Consider the following 19,144-nt stretch of genomic DNA (forward strand, 5'->3'; position numbering starts at 1 on the left):
AATGGGAAATGTTGTCTTTTAGGCCTCATGCACACGACCGTTTTTTTTAAAGGTCCGCAAAAACGGGGTCCGTAGGTCCATCATCTGTGACCGTTTTTTCGTCCGTGGGTCTTTCTTGATTTTTGGAGGATCCACGGACATGAAAAAAAAGTCGTTTTGGTGTCCGCCTGGCCGTGCGGAGCCAAACGGATCCGTCCTGAATTACAATGCAAGTCAATGTGGACGGATCCGTTTGACGTTGACACAATATGGTGCAATTGCAAATGGATCCGTCCCCCATTGACTTTCAATGTAAAGTCAGGAGTTAATATACCATAGGATCAGAGTTTTCTCCAATCCGATGGTATATTTTAACTTGAAGCGTCCCCATCACCATGGGAACGCCTCTATATTAGAATATACCATCGGATTTGAGTTAGATCGTGAAACTCAGATCCGACAGTATATTCTAACACAGAGGCGTTCCCATAGTGATGGGGACGCTTCAAATTAGAATATCCTACGAACTGTGTACATGACTGCCCCCTGCTGCCTGGCAGCACCCGATCTCTTACAGGGGGCTGTGATCCGCACAATTAACCCCTCAGGTGCCGCATCTGAGGGGTTAATTGTGCATATCATAGCCCCCTGTAAGGTGCTGCCAGGCAGGAGGGGGCAGACCCCCCTCCCTCCCCTGTATTACATTCATTGGTGGCCAGTGCGGCCTCCCCTCTCGCCCCCCTAATTAAAATCACGTTCCGAATCCCCCATCATTGCTGGCCAGTGCGGCCTCACCTCCCCCCCCCCCTTGTTAAAATCACGTTCCGAATCCCCCATCATTGGTGGCCAGTGCGGCCTCATCTCTCCCCCCCCCTAGTTAAAATCACGTTCTGAATCCCCCATCATTGGTGGCCAGTGCGGCCTCACATCTCCCCCCCCCTTAGTTAAATTCACGTTCCCCCATCATTGGTGGCAGTGGAGAGTTCCGATCAGAGTCCCAGTTTAATCGCTTGGGGGTCCGATCGGTAACCATGGCAACCAGGACGCTACTGCAGTCCTGGTTGCCATGGTTACTTAGCAATTTTTAGAAGCATTATACTTACCTACAAGCTGCGATGTCTGTGACCGGCCGGGCGCTCCTCCTACTGGTAAGTGAAAGGTCTGTGCGGCGCATTGCCTATAGCACAGACCTGTCACTTACCAGTAGGAGGAGCGCCGGCCGGTCACAGACATCGCAGCTCGCAGGTAAGTTTAATGCTTCTAAAAATTGGGGGGGGAGAGGTGAGGCCGCACTGGCCACCAATGATGGGGGATTCGGAACGTGATTCTAATTAGGGAGGGGGAGATGTAAGGCCGCACTGGCCACCAATGATGGGGGAATCGGAACGTGATTTTAACAAGGGGGGGGAGATGTGAGGCCGCACTGGCCACCAATGATTGGAGATTCGGAACGTGATTTTAACTAGGGGGGGGAGATGTGAGGCCGCACTGGCCACCAATGATGGGGGATTCGGAACGTGATTTTAACAAGGAGGGGGGGAGGGAGGGGTGCCGCACTGGCCACCAATGAATAAAATATTGGGGAGGGAGGGGGTCTGCCCCCTCCTGCCTGGCAGCACCTGATCTCTTACAGGGGGCTATGATATGCACAATTAACCCTTTAGGTGCGGCACCTGAGGGGTTAATTGTGCGGATCACAGCCCCCTGTAAAAGATCGGGTGCTGCCAGGCAGCAGGGGGCAGTCATGTACACAGTTCTCAGTATATTCTAACTTGAAGCGTCCCCATCACTATTGGAACGCCTCTGTGTTAGAATATACTGTCGGATATGAGTTTTCACGAAGTGAAAACTCATATCTGAAAAAGCTTTTATGCAGACGGATCTGCCATCCGTCTGTGTGAAAGTTGCCAACGGCCACGGAAAGTCAATGGGTCCGCACAAAATCATGGAAAACGGAACAACGGCCACGGATGCACACAACGGTCGTGTGCATGACGCCTTACAGAGATATTTCTCTCACCCAGCATGGGTATATGTAAAAAGACACCCCAAAACACATTGCCCTACTTCTCCTGAGTACGGCGATACCACATGTGTGACACTTTTTTGCAGCCTATGTGCGCAAAGGGGCCCAAATTCCAAAGAGTATCTTTACGATTTCACAGGGCATTTTTTACGCATTTGGATTCCAAACTGCTTCTCACGCTTTAGGTCCCCTAAAATGCCAGGGCAGTATAAATACCCCACAAGTGACCCCATTTTGGAAAGAAGACACCCCAAGGTATTCCGTGAGGGGTATGGTGAGTTCATGTAAAATTTTATTTTTTGTCACAAGTTAGTGGAATATGAGACTTTGTAAGAAAGAAAAAAAAAGAAAAATCATTTTCCGCTAACTTGTGACAAAAAATAAAAACTTCCATGAACTCACTATGCCCATCAGCGAATACCTTAGGGTGTTTACTTTCCGAAATGGGGTCATTTGTGGGGTGTTTCTACTGTCTGGGCATTGTAGAACCTCTGGAAACATGACAGGTGCTCAGAAAGTCAGAGCTGCTTCAAAATGCGGAAATTCACATTTTTGTACCATAGTTTGTAAATGCTATAACTTTTGCGCAAACCAATAAATATACACTTATTGCATTTTTTTTTAATCAAAGAGATGTAGAACAATAAATTTTGAGAAAAATTTATATAGAAATGTAGTTTTGTTTGAAAAATTTTACAACAGAAAGTGAAAAATGACTTTTTTTTGCAAAAATTTCGGTCAATTTTGATTAATAACTTAAAAAGTAAAAATGTCAGCAGCAATGAAATACCACCAAATGAAAGCTCTATTAGTGAGAAGAAAAGGAGGTAAAATTTATTTGGGTGGTAAGTTGTAGGACCAATCAATAAACCGTGAAAGTAGTGTAGTGCAGAATTGTAAAAAGTGGTCTGGTCATTAAGGGGGTTTAAGCTAGGGGAGCTGAGGTGGTTAAGGACTTGGCCATTTTTGAAAATCTGACCAGTGTCACTTTAAGTGCTGATAACTTTAAAATGCTTTTACTTACATAGGCCGTTCTGAGATAGTTTTTTCGTCACATATTGTACTTCATGACACTGCTAAAATTGGGTCCAAAAAGTTGTTTTTTTTGCATAAAAAAATACCAGATTTACCACAAATTTTGAAAAATTAGCAAATTTCAAAGTTTCAGTTTCTTTACTTCTGTGATACATAGTAATACCCCCAAAAATTGTGATGACTTTACATTCCCCATATGTCTACTTCATGTTTGTATCATTTTGGGAATGATATTTTATTTTTTGGGGATGTTACATAGCTTTGAAGTTTAGAAGCAAATTTTGAAATTTTTCTGAAATTTTCCAAATCCCACTTTTTTCGGACCAGTTCAGGTTTGAAGTCACTTTCTGAGGCTTACATAATAGAAACCATCCAAAAATGACCCCATTCTAGAAACTACACCCCTCAAGGTATTCAAAACTGTTTTTACAAACTTTGTTAACCCTTTAGGTGTTCCACAAGACTTCATGGCAAATGGACATAAAATTTAAGAATTTCGATTTTTTTGGAAAATTTTACAATATAATCAATTTTTTTCCAGGAAAAAAACAAGGGTTAACTGCCAAACAAAACTCAATATTGGTTGCCCTGATTCTGTAGTTTGCAGAAACACCCCATATGTGGTCGTAAACTACTGTTTGGCCAAACGGGAGGACATAGAAGGAGGGGAACGCCATATGGTTTTTGCAAGGCAGATTTTGCAGGACTGGTTTTGTTTATACCATGTCCCATTTGAAGTCCCCCGTTGCACCCCTAGAATAGAAATTTCAAAAAAGTGACTCCATCTAAGAAAGTACACCCCTCAAGGTATTCAAAACTGGGTTTACAAACTTTGTTGACCCTTTAGGTGTTCCACAAGAGTTAATGGCAGATGGAGAAACTATTTAGAAATGTAAATTTTTTTGAAAATTTTCAATTTTAACCCATTTTTTCCAGTAATAAAGTAAGGGTTAACTGCCAAACAAAACTCAATATGGGTTTCCCTGATTCTGTTGTTTTCAAAAACACCCCATATGTGGTCGTAAACTACTGTTTGGCCAAACTGGAGGACATAGAAGGAGGGGAACGCCATATGGGTTTTGGAAGGCAGATTTTGTAGGACTGGTTTTGTTTATACCATGTCCCATTTCAAGCCCCCCGTTGCACCCCTAGAATAGAAATTCCAAAAAAGTGACTCCATCTAAGAAAGTACACCCCTCAAGGTATTCAAAACTGGGTTTACAAACTTTGTTAACTCTTTAGGTGTTCCACAAGAGTTAATGGCAGATGGAGAATCAATTTAGGAATTTCTATTTTTTGGAAAATTTTCCATTTTAACCCTTACTTTATTACTGGAAAAAATGGGTTAACAGCCAAACAAAACTCAATATGGGTTGCCCTGATTCTGTAGTTTTCAGAAACACCCCATATGTGGTCGTAAACTACTATTTGGCTAAACGGCAGGACATAGAAGAAGGGGAACGCCATATGGTTTTTGGAAGGCAGATTTTGCTGGACTGGTTTATTTACATCATGTACCCTTTCAAGCCCCCTGATGCACCCCTAGAGTAGAAACTCCATAAAAGTGACCCCATCTAGGTGAACTACGGGATAAGGTGGTTGTTGTTTTGGGACTATTTTAGGGTAAATATGATTTTTGGTTGCTCTATATTACACTTTTTTGAGGCAAGGTAACAAAAAAATTGAATTCTAAAATTGTTTCTACATTCGCTATTTAGTTTTGTGGAACACCTAAAGGGTTAACAAAGTTTGTAAAGTAACTTTTGAATACCTTGAGGGGTGTAGTTTCTTAGATGGGGTAACTTTTTTGGAGTTTCTAGTCTAGGCTACATCAGGGGGGGCTTCTAATGGGACATGGTGTAAAAAAAAACAGTCCATCAAAATCTGCCTTCCAGAAACCATATGGAGTTCCCTTCGTTCTATGCCCTGCCGTGTGGCTATATAGCCATTTACGACCACATATGGGGTGTTTCTGCAAACTACAGAATCAGGGCAATAAATATTTGTTTGGCTGTTAACTCTTGCTTTATTACCGGAAAAAAGGATTCAAATGGAAATTTGGCACCGTTTTTATTTTATATTTTTAACGTTGTGCATCCGAGGGGTTTGGTCAAATGTTATTTTTATAGGGCAGATTCTTATGGACGCGGCGATACCTAATATGTCTACATTTTAGAATTTATTTAGATTTTACACTATATTATCATTTTAGGAACCCAAAAAAATATTTTTGTATCTCCATAGCCTGGGAGCTACAGTTTTTTTTTTTTTTGCTGGGCGACCATCTAATGTAGGGGCTAATTTTTTGCGGGATGAGATGGCGGTTTTATTGGCACTAATTGGGGGTGCATATGACATTTTGATCGCTCGCTATTACACTTTTATAGAGAAGATTTTTACGGACGCGGCGATGCCCAATATGTATGGCTCTCAGACTTTGGAGACACTAAGCAGGCATCCTCAAACTGCGGCCCTCCAGATGTTGTAAAACTACAATTCCCACCATGCCCTGCTGATGGCTGTAGGTTGTCTGGGCATGCTGGGAGTTATAGTTTTGCAACATCTGGAGGGCCACAGTTTGAGGATGCCTGCACTAAAACTAAACTTTTTTTGGGGAAAAAAAATTGTTTCCGTGTCTCCAGAGTCTGAGAGCCTTAGTTTTTTATGTTCTCTAGGGGACTGTTGGGGATTATAAAAATGTTGTACTCCATGGAAGTGTGATACTCCCTGAAGCAATCGATAACGCAGAGGCCCGGATGATCAGGGCACGTGTCGCACTGAGTGGTGGTGTCCTTCCATATCCCCCTCCTGCGACACACTCTGCACTTTTTTGGGGTTCGTCCCTTCTTTCCAGTATGAAGGACCACACCTGGAAAATGTTGGCCAGGGACGATCCGGGCGCCTCCAATTCCCAAGGTACTCCGGCCTGCTCTTTCCCGGTCCGAAACGATCAGGTCCTTGAGGACTGCCTCATAGAATTGGAGGAATGTCCCTGTGCTGCCAGCGCTTCGGGATAGTACAAAAGAGTTGTACATGGCAACCTGCACCAAGTAGACTGCAACTTTTTTGTACCATGCCCGGGTTTTGCGCATGGCATTATATGGCTTGAGGACTTGATCAGAGAGATCAACTCGTCCCATATACCGATTGTAGTCGACAATACAATCGGGCTTGAGGACCGTTGCCGCGGTACCTCGCACAGAGACGGGGGTGGTGCTGTTACCGTGGATTGTGGACAGCATAATGACATCACTCTTGTCCTTATACCTGACCAGCAACAGGTTTCCACTGGTAAGGGCACGGGTCTCCCCCCTGGGGATAGGTACCTGGAGGGGGTAGGCAGGAAGGCCGCGTTGATTTTTCCGCACGGTCCCACAAGCGAACGTGGATCTGACGGCAAGGGACCTGAACAAGGGAATGCTAGTATAAAAGTTATCCACGTACAAGTGGTAACCCTTATCTAGCAGTGGGTACATAAGGTCCCACACGAGTTTCCCGCTAACACCCAGAGTGGGGGGACATTCTGGGGGTTCAATAGGGGAATCTCGCCCCTCGTACACACGAAATTTGTAAGTGTACCCAAATTTTGTACATTTTCACGCCATACCTCGCCCGCTTAGTGGGAATGTATTGGCGGAAACTGAGTTTCCCCTTGAACACAATGAGAGACTCATCAACCGCGACCTCCCTTCCAGGTACGTAGGCCTGCACAAATTTGGCCCCGAAGTGATCGATGACCGGCCGTATCTTATATAGACGGTCATGGGCAGGATCACCTCGGGGGGGGGACATGCTGCATTATCTGATTAATGCAGACATTTCCGGATGGCCTTAAGCCGGGGACGTGTCATGGCCATACTGTAGAGTGGGGTCTGGTATAGGACGTTCCCACTCCAGTATTGCCTGACACTTGGTTTTTGCACTAGACCCATGTGCAGCACGAGGCCCCAAAATGTCCTCATCTCGGCTGCACTGACCGGCGTCCAGCCACCGGGTCTAGCCAAAAATGAGCCCGGGTGCTGAGCAACGAACTGTTGGGCGTACAGGTTCGCCTGCTCCGCCATCAGATTCACAAATGGGTTACTGAAATAAAAACTAAAAAAGTCCATTTCAGTAAACCCCACTGTGGGAATCTGGATTCCTGGATTGCCAACAAAATCCGGAATCTCGGGCTCAAAATCCACTGGGGGACACCAGCTAAGTTCACCGGCAGGGGCTCCGGTGGGCTTATTTGGTGGGCCGGGAAACCAGTACGAGCCCCAGGGCGGCTCGTACTATGGTGGGCCACAGGGTCCCTAGGCAAGTGGCAGGGGGGGTCTAGGGTCTGAAAGCTGAAACAAAAAAAAGTTTAGATAAAAGTGATTTTTTAAATTTATTTTTCCTAACTAACTTTTCCCTTCTATCCCTACCTAACGGTGCCTCTCCCTCACTGACCCTAACCTACCTGGAGGGTGATGGGTGCAGGAGGATGATGGGTGCCGATTAGGGGGGATCTCAGGAGCCTGGTGAGGACGGTGCTGCAGGGTGCTGGTGCAGAACAGGAAGAGGAGGGGAGAGAGGAGCGCAGGAAGTTTGAATCTCGCACCTCTCTCCCTGCACCAATCAGCACCCTGGACAGCAGGCATCAGCACCATGGCCAGCACCGCCTCTCCAAATCTTCGTACTGTGGTGTAATCACGCCACCGCTCGCAGTCTTTTTCCGGTTCATCGGGTCACCGGAGACCCGAATGGACCGGAAACGCAGCAAACCGCATGTCTGAATTGACCTGCAGTTTTCTGCGATCACCGATACGGGGGGGTCACATGATCTCCCCTGGCGTTGTGACAGGATGCCGGCTGAATGATTTCAGCCGGCATCCTGTTCGGATTAACCCCGGCGGTGCTGCAATCGCGATTTATGCTTAGGACGTACCGGTACGCCCTGAGTCCTTAAGGATTCGGGAAATAGGGCGTACCGGTACGCCCTAAGTCCTTAAGGGGTTAATATTTCACTACCAAAGCAGACTCCCTATGCGTGTTACTGCAAGGCACAGTGTTCTACTCCACTAAAAAGGCTTTCTGCAGTCAGGAAGTAGCCGTTTTTTTAACGTAATTCACAGCAAATAAATTTGGATCAAACCAAATTTTTCCCCAAAAATTTGGCGAACCAGCGAATCAAATTTTTTCAAAATTCATTCCTCTCTAGCACTATTAATGGGGACATACTCTACTAGCACTATTAATGGGGACATACTTGTCACCGCCAGTTCTGTGAGAAGATCTGGCAGACGTTCTTCTCTACCTCTTCTATGATGTTCTTTGTTTTGGTTTCACTTTCTCATCTCCTTTCCTTCTGCCAGGTGTCACTTATTTCGACTAATCGTCTTACTTTATAATCCCTCCCATACTGCCTCACTTTGCGGTTTATACGACTTACTGGATGAGGTGTTCACTGCTGGAGGCTGCTTCTGCTGTTTGTTCAGATAAGTCATTTACTTTATTGTGTTTCCTTGCTGGCTTGATTCTAGGTGACCCTGACTTCGGCCGTATTAAGTGCAGGGAGCCGGTGGTCGTGTCCCCTCACTATTATAGGGTTTTCAGGTGTCACACAGTATTAGGTACGTGGGCATGCAATTGTCTACCATACAGACCCTTGCATGTGCATAGCAGTCAGGGAGAGCTCTTATGGTTTTATAGGGCTCACCTATAAGCTCCTTAGTTTGATCAAGCCAGTCGCTCGTTTATTTATATGTTCCAGCTATCTGCTAACTTCATCCGTGACGATACTCTATTAGTGCTATTAATGGGAATGTACTCTACTAGTGCTATTAATTGGTACATATTCTACCAGCAGTACTAATGAGTACATACTCATTAGTACTGTTGGTCGCACTGGTCTGACTTCAAGAGTGGTGTCCTGTGCGGCCCTGCAAACTGGCACATGAGGCTAGGTATCGTGGATGATTGTTTTTCTTGTGCTCTGCCAGCAGGCACAGTTTCACAGTGCCCAGGGCCACGGCCTCTGCGTGCACCATCAGCCTCACGGCCACTTCCCCGTCCCTTACTGCTCGCCTTCTTCATATTAAATGTTATATATGCTTGAAAGTATGTCACACGTACAGTAGTGTAGGATTTGGAAGTGTATGCGCAAACAAATTTAAAAAGGTATTTGGGATGTGGAAATGTCACACAGGAGATATCCCACAGATAATGTCAATGCTGTCACCAGCGGCTAATAAAAAATTACAGGGAATGTCACAGGTTTTTTGGATGAGGAAATGTTATACAGGAGAGGTACCACCGGTAATGTCACTGTCCGCAGCGTCTATGGAAAAAGTACACTGTATGTCACAGATAACATTTTTATGCGCACACGTTACACTGGAGATGTGGCATTGGTAATGTCACTGTCAGAAGCAGACACCGTCTATTGAAAAAGTACACTGGATGTCACAGATACATTTTTGAAGCGCACTCGGTACACTGCAGATGTGGCACTGGTAATGTCACTGTCAGAAGCGGACACCGTCTATTGAAAAAGTGCACTGTATTTCACAGATACATTTTTTAAGCGCACACTTTACACTGCAGATGTGGCACTGGTAATGTCACTGTCCGCAGCAGCACCGTCTACGGAAAAAGTACAATGGATGTCACAGATATTTTTTGGTTGCGCACAATTTACACAGGAGATGTGGCGCAGCTAATGTCACTGTCCACAGCGGACACCGTCTACGGAAAAAGTACAATGGATGTCACAGATCTTTTTGGGATGCGCACACTTAATACTGGAGATGTGGCGCAGCTAATGTCACTGTCCGCAGTGGACACCGTCTACGTAAAAAGTGCATTGGATGTCACAGATATTTTTTAGGTACGCACACTATACACTGGAGATGTGGCGCAGCTAATGTCACTGTCCGCAGCGGACACTGTCTACGGAAAAAGTACACTGGATGTCAGATATTTTTTGGATGCGCACACTTTACACAGGTGATGTAGCGCAGATAATGTCGCTGTCTGCAGCGGCCTAACTATTGCACGCTATTTAGCACAGGATGCGCTAAAAATAGATATTGCTGCCACACACAACTAAATTGTGGACTTTTGGGTCTGTAAAGTTTTAGCAATTTAGCGCAGGTTGCGCTAAAAATATATATTGCTGCTGCCACAGACAACAATAGTCCTTTTGGGTCTCTGAAAAGTTTTTCTAATAGAAATATTCCTATATCACTCCCTACACTGTCTGTCCCTTCCTCAGCACAGCTCTCCCTAAGGCCTCTTTCTGTCACGGCCTATGGTGTGCTTAATAACATTTTCCTTCACTTGGTGGCCCATGACTACGTTTGGTGTTGTATGCATGTGGTGGCAGTGTCTCAGCCTTCTGGCTGATCCCCAGGACATGGTTTCCACGCATGCCGTTGCCCGCGGCAACAGGTGAAGTCTGTGCTTATGTGTGTACTTCCCCTTTAAGTAGCCATCTTCCCTTGCCTTGTGTTGGAAGGGTTAACTTCCTTCCTAGTATGTGTGCACTGGGTGTGTCTGTGTGTGGGTGTGGCTACATGGGCTATAAAGCCTCAGTTTAGATCAGTAGTCGGAGGGGTACTTCAGCCATGGCTAGCTGGAGTCATCCTCCTGTGATATACCATCTGCCAGTGGGGGCCACCCTTGTGGCCATAGCCTATGTTACATGGTGTTATGAAGGTGTGTGTTTGGTCTCTTTATTTATTGCAGCTTATGGTTTCCTGGGTTCCCGTGTGATGTGTGGTGTGTGCTGTGTCCCTTGTGTTGTTGTGGACAGCAGCACTTGCACATGGGTTCCAGGCTGTGTGTCTGTGGCAGGTAGGTGTGGTTCTTGTTTCACTTACCTGCCATTGCCATATGTCTGTTTATGTTTCCCCTTTCTTTATAGCTTGGCCAGTGAGACTCCTGTTCGTCCGTATCCTGGAGGAACAGGTAGTCTTACCCTTCTCCTAGTCCAGGGCACCCTGATGGCGAGTAGGAATATTAGGTTCCGGAGTATGAGCCCTCCCACCATCAGGGTCGGCTCATACGGCTAGGAGACAGGGTCAGAATTAGGGATTGATAGGAGGTGACCTGATTCCTGTCCTGGCCTTGCATCGACCATCCATCTTCTGGCATCGCACGGCTGAGGGTTTTCCCCATCCTCAGCCGTGACACTTTCACACCTGCGTGGCGGGAAAAGGTGCGGGCACGATTTTTCCGCGCGAGTGCAAAACATTGTAATGCGTTTTGCACTCGCGTGAGAAAAATCGTGCATGTTTGGTACCCGAACTTCTTCACAGAAGTTCGGGTTTGGGATCGGGGTTGTGTAGATTGTATTATTTCCCCTTATAACATGGTTATAAGGGAAAATAATAGCATTCCTAATATAGAATGCATAGTACAATAGGGCTGGAGGGGTTAATCCCTAAAAATAATAATAATTTTACTCACCTTAATCCACTTGCTCGCACAGCTCGGCTTCTCTTCTGTCTCCTTCTTTGCTGATTGCAGGAAAAGGACCTGTGGTGAGTGGTGACGTCAATCCGGTCATCACATGATCCATCACATGATCTTTTACCATGGTGATGGATCGTGTGATGACCGGAGTGACGTCTCCACAAGTCCTTTTCCTGCAATCAGAAAAGAAGGAGACAGAAGAGAAGCCGGGCTGCGCGAGCAAGTGGATTAAGGTGAGTTCAAAAAAATTTTTATTTTATTTTTTTTAACCCCTCCAGCCTTTTTGTACTATGCATTCTGTATTCAGAATGCTATTATTATCCCTTATAAAATAATAAATAATAAAATGATCGGGTTCCCATCATTGCGGATGCTTGCGATTTTCACGCAGCCCCATTCACTTCAATGGGGCCTGCTTTGCGTGGAAATCGCACAATATAGAGCATGCTGAGATTTTCACGCAACGCAGAAGTGATGCGTGAAAATCAACGCTCATGTGCACAGCCCCATAGAAATGAATGGGTCTGGATTCAGTGCGGGTGCAATGCGTTCACCTCACGCATTGCACCCGCGCGGAATACTCGCCCGTGTGAAAGGGGCCTTATGGTGCTTTTAAGTCCTGATGCTTGTGAATATTTTAAAACCGGTTTAAATATTTATGAATTCATGATTGTAAATTAATGTAATTTGCCAAGTAGAAATGTCAAATCACGTAAATAATCTTGGATGAGTCCATGTTCTTCTTATTAATGTCTGTAGACTGGCATGAGACACTGTACCTGTGTGAAATGGCGATGTGTTAAGACACTTATGAACATGATGGTTAGGAATGTAATAGCCAGAAAGAGCTTATGCTTCCAATTATCAGACATCACCTTTGGATTGGCTCTGTAAGACAAATTTTCAGTCTTTTGTTATTAGATCTTAATAATACATTTTGCTTATGAATTTTACATACAGGATTTTTGCAATTACTTATATACTATGTGTATCAATTGCTTGCAATTTTTAAGTCCTCTGCTTACGGTCATTGAATAGAAACACTAATATTACATCCAGAGAGTGCAGTCCCTATCAAAATCATGTGATAAGGATGAACACAGGTTGTTGCAAGACAGAATGTGTTAAATAGCTCTCCTTCAGTAGGAAGAACACTGGATGTTTACAAGAAGAGGCATTTTACCTGGCCATCCAGAACCTAACTGACGAAACAACAACTCCACATCACTATTCTACAAATCGGTGACCCTGGTTTGGTTGATATCTCAAGTCATATTTCAAGACTGTTTAACCAATCAGACACTGACTTACATGGTAACCAATAGTGATGAGTGAATTTCTTGAAATTCGATTTGGATTTGATTAGTTAAATTGGTCTGGTGATTCGATTTGGGCCCGAATAAATTAAACACAAATCAGAAATGACCCTGTGCTTTTAGCCAGAGTAGCTATAAGGCCTCTTTCACACGGGCGTTGCGGGAAAATGTGCGGGTGCGTTGCGGGAACACCCGCGATTTTTCAGCGCGAGTGCAAAACATTGTAATGCGTTTTGCACTCGCGTGAGAAAAATCGCGCGTGTTTGGTACCCAAACCCGAACTTCTTAACAGAAGTTCGGGCTTGGGATCGGTGTTCTGTAAATAGTATTATTTTCCCTTATAACATGGTTATAAGGGAAAACAATAGCATTCTGAATACAGAATGCATAGTAAAACATCGCTGGAGGGGTTAAAAAAATAATATATATATTTTAACTCACCTTAGTCCACTTGTTCGCGGCCCGGCATCTCCTTCTGGCTTCATCTGATCTCTGTGCAGCAACAGGACCTGTAGTGACGTCATTCCGGTCATCACATGGTACGTCACATGATCTTTTACCATGGTGATTCACCATGGTAAAAGATCATGTGACGTACCATGTGATGACCGGAGTGACTTCATCAAAGGTCCTTGATCCTATAATTAATGCTCACCACAGGTCCTATTCAGTGAAGGGGACAGAAGGAGATGCCGACATCGCGATCAAGTGGATTAAGGTGAGTTAAATGATTTTTTATTTTTTTTAACCCCTCCAGCGCTGTTTTACTTTGCATTCTGTATTCAGAATGCTATTATTTTTCCTTACAACCATGTTATAAGGGAAAATAATAATGATCGGGTCTCCATCCCGATCGTCTCCTAGCAACCATGCCTGAGAATCGCACCGCATCCGCACTTGCTTGCGGATGCTTGCGATTTTCACGCAACGTTGCGTGAAAAACGCAGAATATAGAGCATGCTGCGATTTTCACGCAACGCATAAGTGATGCGTGAAAATCACCGCTCATCTGAACAGCCCCATAGAAATGAATGGGTCGGTATTCAGTGCGGGTGCAATGCGTTCACCTCACGCATCGCATCCGCGCGGAATACTCGCCCGTGTGAAAGGGGCCTAAAGAGCATCTCTTATTTTGAGAGATCCTGCTTGTCCATGTATTGTACAGATAGCTCATTGATTTTAGTGGGAACTGCATAATGCGTCATCTCACCATAGGTGGTGCTGCTCAACACTAAAGAAGAGCAAATCGCTTAAAATTCTATTCAGTTTCAATCCGGCTGAATTTGAGGCTGAATCAATTCTACGCAAATCGAAATAGCTTCAGTTGGCCTGAAAATTTGTGCATGACACTCTAAGGTCTCCTAGATTATTTCTTTTGACATACTTTAAAGAGGACCTTTCACCGATCCTGACATTGTGAACTAAGTATCATGACATATACAGAGGCGCCCAGGGGTCTCACTAAACTTACTATTATCCCTGGGCGCCGCTCCGTTCTTCCGTTATGTCCTCCGGTATGTTCGGGGACTTGGTTATAGTAGGCGGAGTCTGGCCTTGTTCTTCTGGGCGTCTCCTTCTCCTAGGCTGTAGTGCTGGCCAATCGCAGTGCAGAGCTCACAGCCTGGGAGGAAAAAACCTCCCAGGCTGTGAGCTCTGCGCTGCGATTGGCCAGCGCTACAGCCAGGGAGAAGGAGACGCCCGCAGAACAAGGACAGACTCTGCCTAGGTTGGTTATAGTAGGCAGAGTCTGTCCTTGTTCTGCGGGCGTCTCCTTCTCCCTGGCTGTAGCGCTGGCCAATCGCAATTTTGAGAGATCCTGCTTGTCCATGTATTGTACAGATAGCTCATTGATTTTAGTGGGAACTGCATAATGCGTCATCTCACCATAGGTTGTGCTGCCCAACACTAAAGAAGAGCAAATCGCTTAAAATTCGATTCAGTTTCAATCCGGCTGAATTTGAGGCTGAATCAATTCTACGCAAATCGAAATAGCTCCAGTTGGCCTGAAAATTTGTGCATGACACTCTAAGGTCTCCTAGATTTTTTCTTTTGACATACTTTAAAGAGGACCTTTCACCGATCCTGACATTGTGAACTAAGTATCATGACATATACAGCGGCGCCCAGGTGTCTCACTAAACTTACTATTATCCCTGGGCGCCGCTCCGTTCTTCCGTTATGTCCTCCGGTATGTTCGGGGACTTGGTTATAGTAGGCGGAGTCTGCCCTTGTTCTTCTGGGCGTCTCCTTCTCCTAGGCTGTAGCGCTGGCCAATCGCAGCGCAGAGCTCACAGCCTGGGAGGAAAAAACCTCCCAGGCTGTGAGCTCTGCGCTGCGATTGGCCAGCGCTACAGCCAGGGAGAAGGAGACGCCCGCAGAACAAGGACAGACTCTGCCTAGGTTGGTTATAGTAGGCAGAGTCTGTCATTGTTCTGCGGGCGTCTCTTTCTCCCTGGCTGTAGCGCTGGCCAATCGCAGCGCAGAGCTCACAGCCTGGGAGGTTTTTTTCTCCCAGGCTGTGAGCTCTGCGCTGCGATTGGCCAGCGCTACAGCCTAGGAGAAGGAGACGCCCAGCAGAACAAGGGCAGACTCTGCCTACTATAACCAAGTCCCCGAACATACCGGAGGACATAACGGAAGAACGGAGCGGCGCCCAGGGATAATAGTAAGTGCAGTGAGATCCCTGGGCGCCGCTGTATATGTCATGATACTTAGTTCACAATGTCAGGATCGGTGAAAGGTCCTCTTTAATATTATTTCAGTACATTTTGTAAATCTGGATGAAATAACCTAATAACATTTTTTAGATATTTAAAGTGTTCCTAAACCTTAGAATATATTTTATTTAAAACGAATATAACTGCCCTAAAATGAAGTTTTGTATTATTTATATATACCGTATAAATGTCAGGTTTCTGTGATGTAAAAAAAATTAGACAAAGATAAATCATTTCAGAACTTTTTCCACCTTTAATGTGACCTATAAACTGTACAACTCAATTGAAAAACAAACTGAAATCTTTTAGGTAGAGGGAAGAGAAAATATAAAAATAAAATAATATGGTTGCATAAGTGTGCACACCCTTAAACTAATACTTTGTTGAACCACCTTTTGATTTTATTACATCACTCAGTCTTTTTGGGTATGAGTCTATCAGCTTGGCACATTTTGACTTGGCAAGATTTGCCCACTCTTCTTTGCAAAAACACTCCAAATCTGTTGTGCACAGCCCTCTTCAGATAAAGCCACAGATTTTCAATTGGATTCAGGTCTGGGCTCTGGCTGGGCCATTCCAAAACTTTAATCTTTTTCTGGTGAAGCCATTCCTTTGTTGATTTGGAGGTATGCTTTGGGTCGTTGTCATGCTGAAAGATGAAGTTCCTCTTCATGTTCAGCTTTCTAGCAGAAGCCTGAAGGTTTTGTGCCAATATTGACTGGTATTTGTTTTGGTGATGTGCAGTGTTGTTTTTGCGCCAAACATATGTTTTGGAATTATGCCCAAATAGTTTAGCCTTGTTTTCTTCAGACCATAACACCTTTTCCCACATGCTTTTGGGAGACTTCAGATGTGTTTTTACAAAATGTAGCCTGGCTTGGATGTTTTTCTTCGTAAGAAAAGGCTTTCGTCTTGCCACTCTACCCCATAGCCCAGACATATGAAAAATACGGAAGATTGTTGTCATATGTACCACACAGCCAGTACTAGCCAGATATTCCTGCAGCTCATTTAATGTTGCTGTAGGCCTCTTGGTAGCCTCCCAGACCAGTTTTCTTCTCGTCTTTTCATCAATTTTGGAGGGATGTCCAGTTCTTGGTAATGTCACTGTTGTGCCATATTTTCTCCACTTGATGATGACTGTCTTCACTGTGTTCCATGGTATATCTAATGCCTTGGAAATTCTTTTGTACCCTTCTCCTGACTGATACCTTTTAACAATAAGATCCCTCTGATGCTTTGGAAGCTCTCTGTGGACCATGGCTTTTGGTATGGGATGCGACTAAGAAAATTTCAGGAAAGACCAACTAGAGCAGCTGAACTTTATTTGGGGTTAATCAGAGGCACTTTAAATGATGGCAGGTGTATGCTGACTCTTATTTAACATGATTTTGAATGTGATTGCTTAATTCTGAACACAGTTACATCCCCAGTTATAATGCAACCACATTATTTTAGTTTTTTTAGTTTTCTTCCCTCCACCTAAAAGATTTCAGTTTGTTTTTCAATTGAGTGGTACAGTTTATACGTCACATTAAAGGTGGAAAAAGTTCTGAAATGATTTATCTTTGTCTCATTTTTTTACAGCACAGAAACCTGACATTTTAACAGGGGTGTGTAGACTTTTTATATCCACTGTATGTGTATATATATATATATTTATATATATACCGTATATATTATTTTTACTAATTCCTTGTGAAATAGGCACCTGAAGTTTAGGTGCCTATCGAGCTATAGAATCCATACTCCCATACAGCACTGTGTATGGGAGTACGGATTTCCCTTTGGACACAGTGAGCTCTGTAGGGATCAGAGCATCACTGCTGTATGAGAGTACGGATTCTAAAGCATGACAGGCAATAGAACTTCAGGTGCCACTGCCTATTTCACAAGGAAATTAAAAAATAAATAAAGTATATTACAAAAATTTATTTTAGGGCAGTTGGATTAGTTTTTAATGAAGTATATTCTAAAGTTTAGATATACTTGAAATGTTTTTCAGAAATTGACATTTATCACCTATTTATTCATAGGCTATATTCGTCAGTCCCATAGCCTTAGGCCCGACTGCCACTCAACCATGCAGTAAAGTGGAACAGGGATGCAGGGCTCCTGTTCTTGTGTTTGGTGGGGGTCTCAATGGTGGAGCCCTCTATCCTGTGGATAGGAAATAAATGTCGAGTCCAGGAAAACTCCTTTAATTTTATCACTATATAAACAACACAGAAAAAGACAAACATGAAGTGATAAAAAGGCTCTTACGTCATATTGGAAGAATTCTGTCCCACAGCAAAGTTTCAGTTCATCAATGATTGAAAGATGACATTAATGTGCAGTTTTCTACACAGTCCTACTTTTTTTTGGAGTGTTTCTTTATCTTTTTTTTTTATAAAAAAGACATCTTTGTGAACTTTGCTTGTATAATTGCCATGTAGCTCTAGAAAAAGAGGTAAGGGTTAACAAGGTTATGAAAATAGGAAATGATCTTTTTCTTCTCATTTGGGAAAAACAAAATAGACAACCAAAATGCTGTGAAAATGGGCCCATATAACTATTGCCTAGTAACAATCTCTGAACAGGGACAGGTCCATCTCCTTGGCTTGTTCTTTTACTTCAGACAGTCTAGTATTAGAGTCTGAGCAGTCAGCAGCTCTGCAGGAACCTGAAATAAGCGGAAATACAGCCAAGTAATTGGGGAATAAGGAAACTCCCAGCACGCTTGGCTATTTTCAGAAGTCCCAGAGCAGTGAATGTAAAGTTCACCACACATGTTCACCCATATCTCTATTCACCTCCATAGGACTACTGGAAATAGCAGAGCCAATGGTCAGCTATTTTCAGAACTCCCATAGTGGTAAATTGAGGGTGGCTGTGCTTGCGTGGTCTGCTCTCCTTGAATTCAGGCGGCCCAATCTGGAGATAGGTTTGGGTCCCAGAGGTGGGAGATTATTACATGATTCCAAAAACATATATAACATACAGAGGAAAACATATATGAATCCAGAGGGAAAACAAACCAGGCTGGTGTAGTGAGCTACATTTATATTTATATAAGGAGATATACACTCACCTAAAGAATTATTAGGAACACCTGTTCTATTTCTCATTAATGCAATTATCTAGTCAACCAATCACATGGCAGTTGCTTCAATGCATTTAGGGGTGTGGTCCTGGTCAAGACAATCTCCTGAACTCCAAACTGAATGTCAGAATGGGAAAGAAAGGTGATTTAAGCAATTTTGAGCATGGCATGGTTGTTGGTGCCAGACGGGCCGGTCTGAGTATTTCACAATCTGCTCAGTTACTAGGATTTTCACGCACAACCATTTCTAGGGTTTACAAAGAATGGTGTGAAAAGGGAAAAACATCCAGTATGCGGCAGTCCTGTGGGCAAAAATGCCTTGTGGATGCTAGAGGTCAGAGGAGAATGGGCCGACTGATTCAAGCTGATAGAAGAGCAACGTTGACTAAAATAACCACTCGTTACAACCGAGGTATGCAGCAAGGCATTTGTGAAGCCACAACACGCACAACCTTGAGGTGGATGGGCTACAACAGCAGAAGACCCCACCGGGTACCACTCATCTCCACTACAAATAGGAAAAAGAGGCTACAATTTGCACGAG

General features: G+C 44.1%; 1 protein-coding gene across 1 annotated transcript in view; it reads right to left on the reverse strand.

The window, feature by feature from the left end:
• Positions 1-19,144, reverse strand: part of LOC121005891 (NXPE family member 4-like) — a 234,130-nt gene that overhangs the window by 101,416 nt on the left and 113,570 nt on the right. The window contains exons 2-3 of the mRNA XM_040438700.1: positions 17,781-17,955; positions 12,262-12,370 (exon numbers count right to left, since the gene is read on the reverse strand). Coding sequence (XP_040294634.1) covers positions 12,262-12,370; positions 17,781-17,785 — 114 coding nt within the window. The 5' untranslated portion in view covers positions 17,786-17,955. The remainder of the gene's footprint in view (positions 1-12,261; positions 12,371-17,780; positions 17,956-19,144) is intronic.

The sequence above is a fragment of the Bufo bufo genome, chromosome 6 (assembly GCF_905171765.1).
Source record: "Bufo bufo chromosome 6, aBufBuf1.1, whole genome shotgun sequence".
Classification (NCBI taxonomy): domain Eukaryota; kingdom Metazoa; phylum Chordata; class Amphibia; order Anura; family Bufonidae; genus Bufo; species Bufo bufo.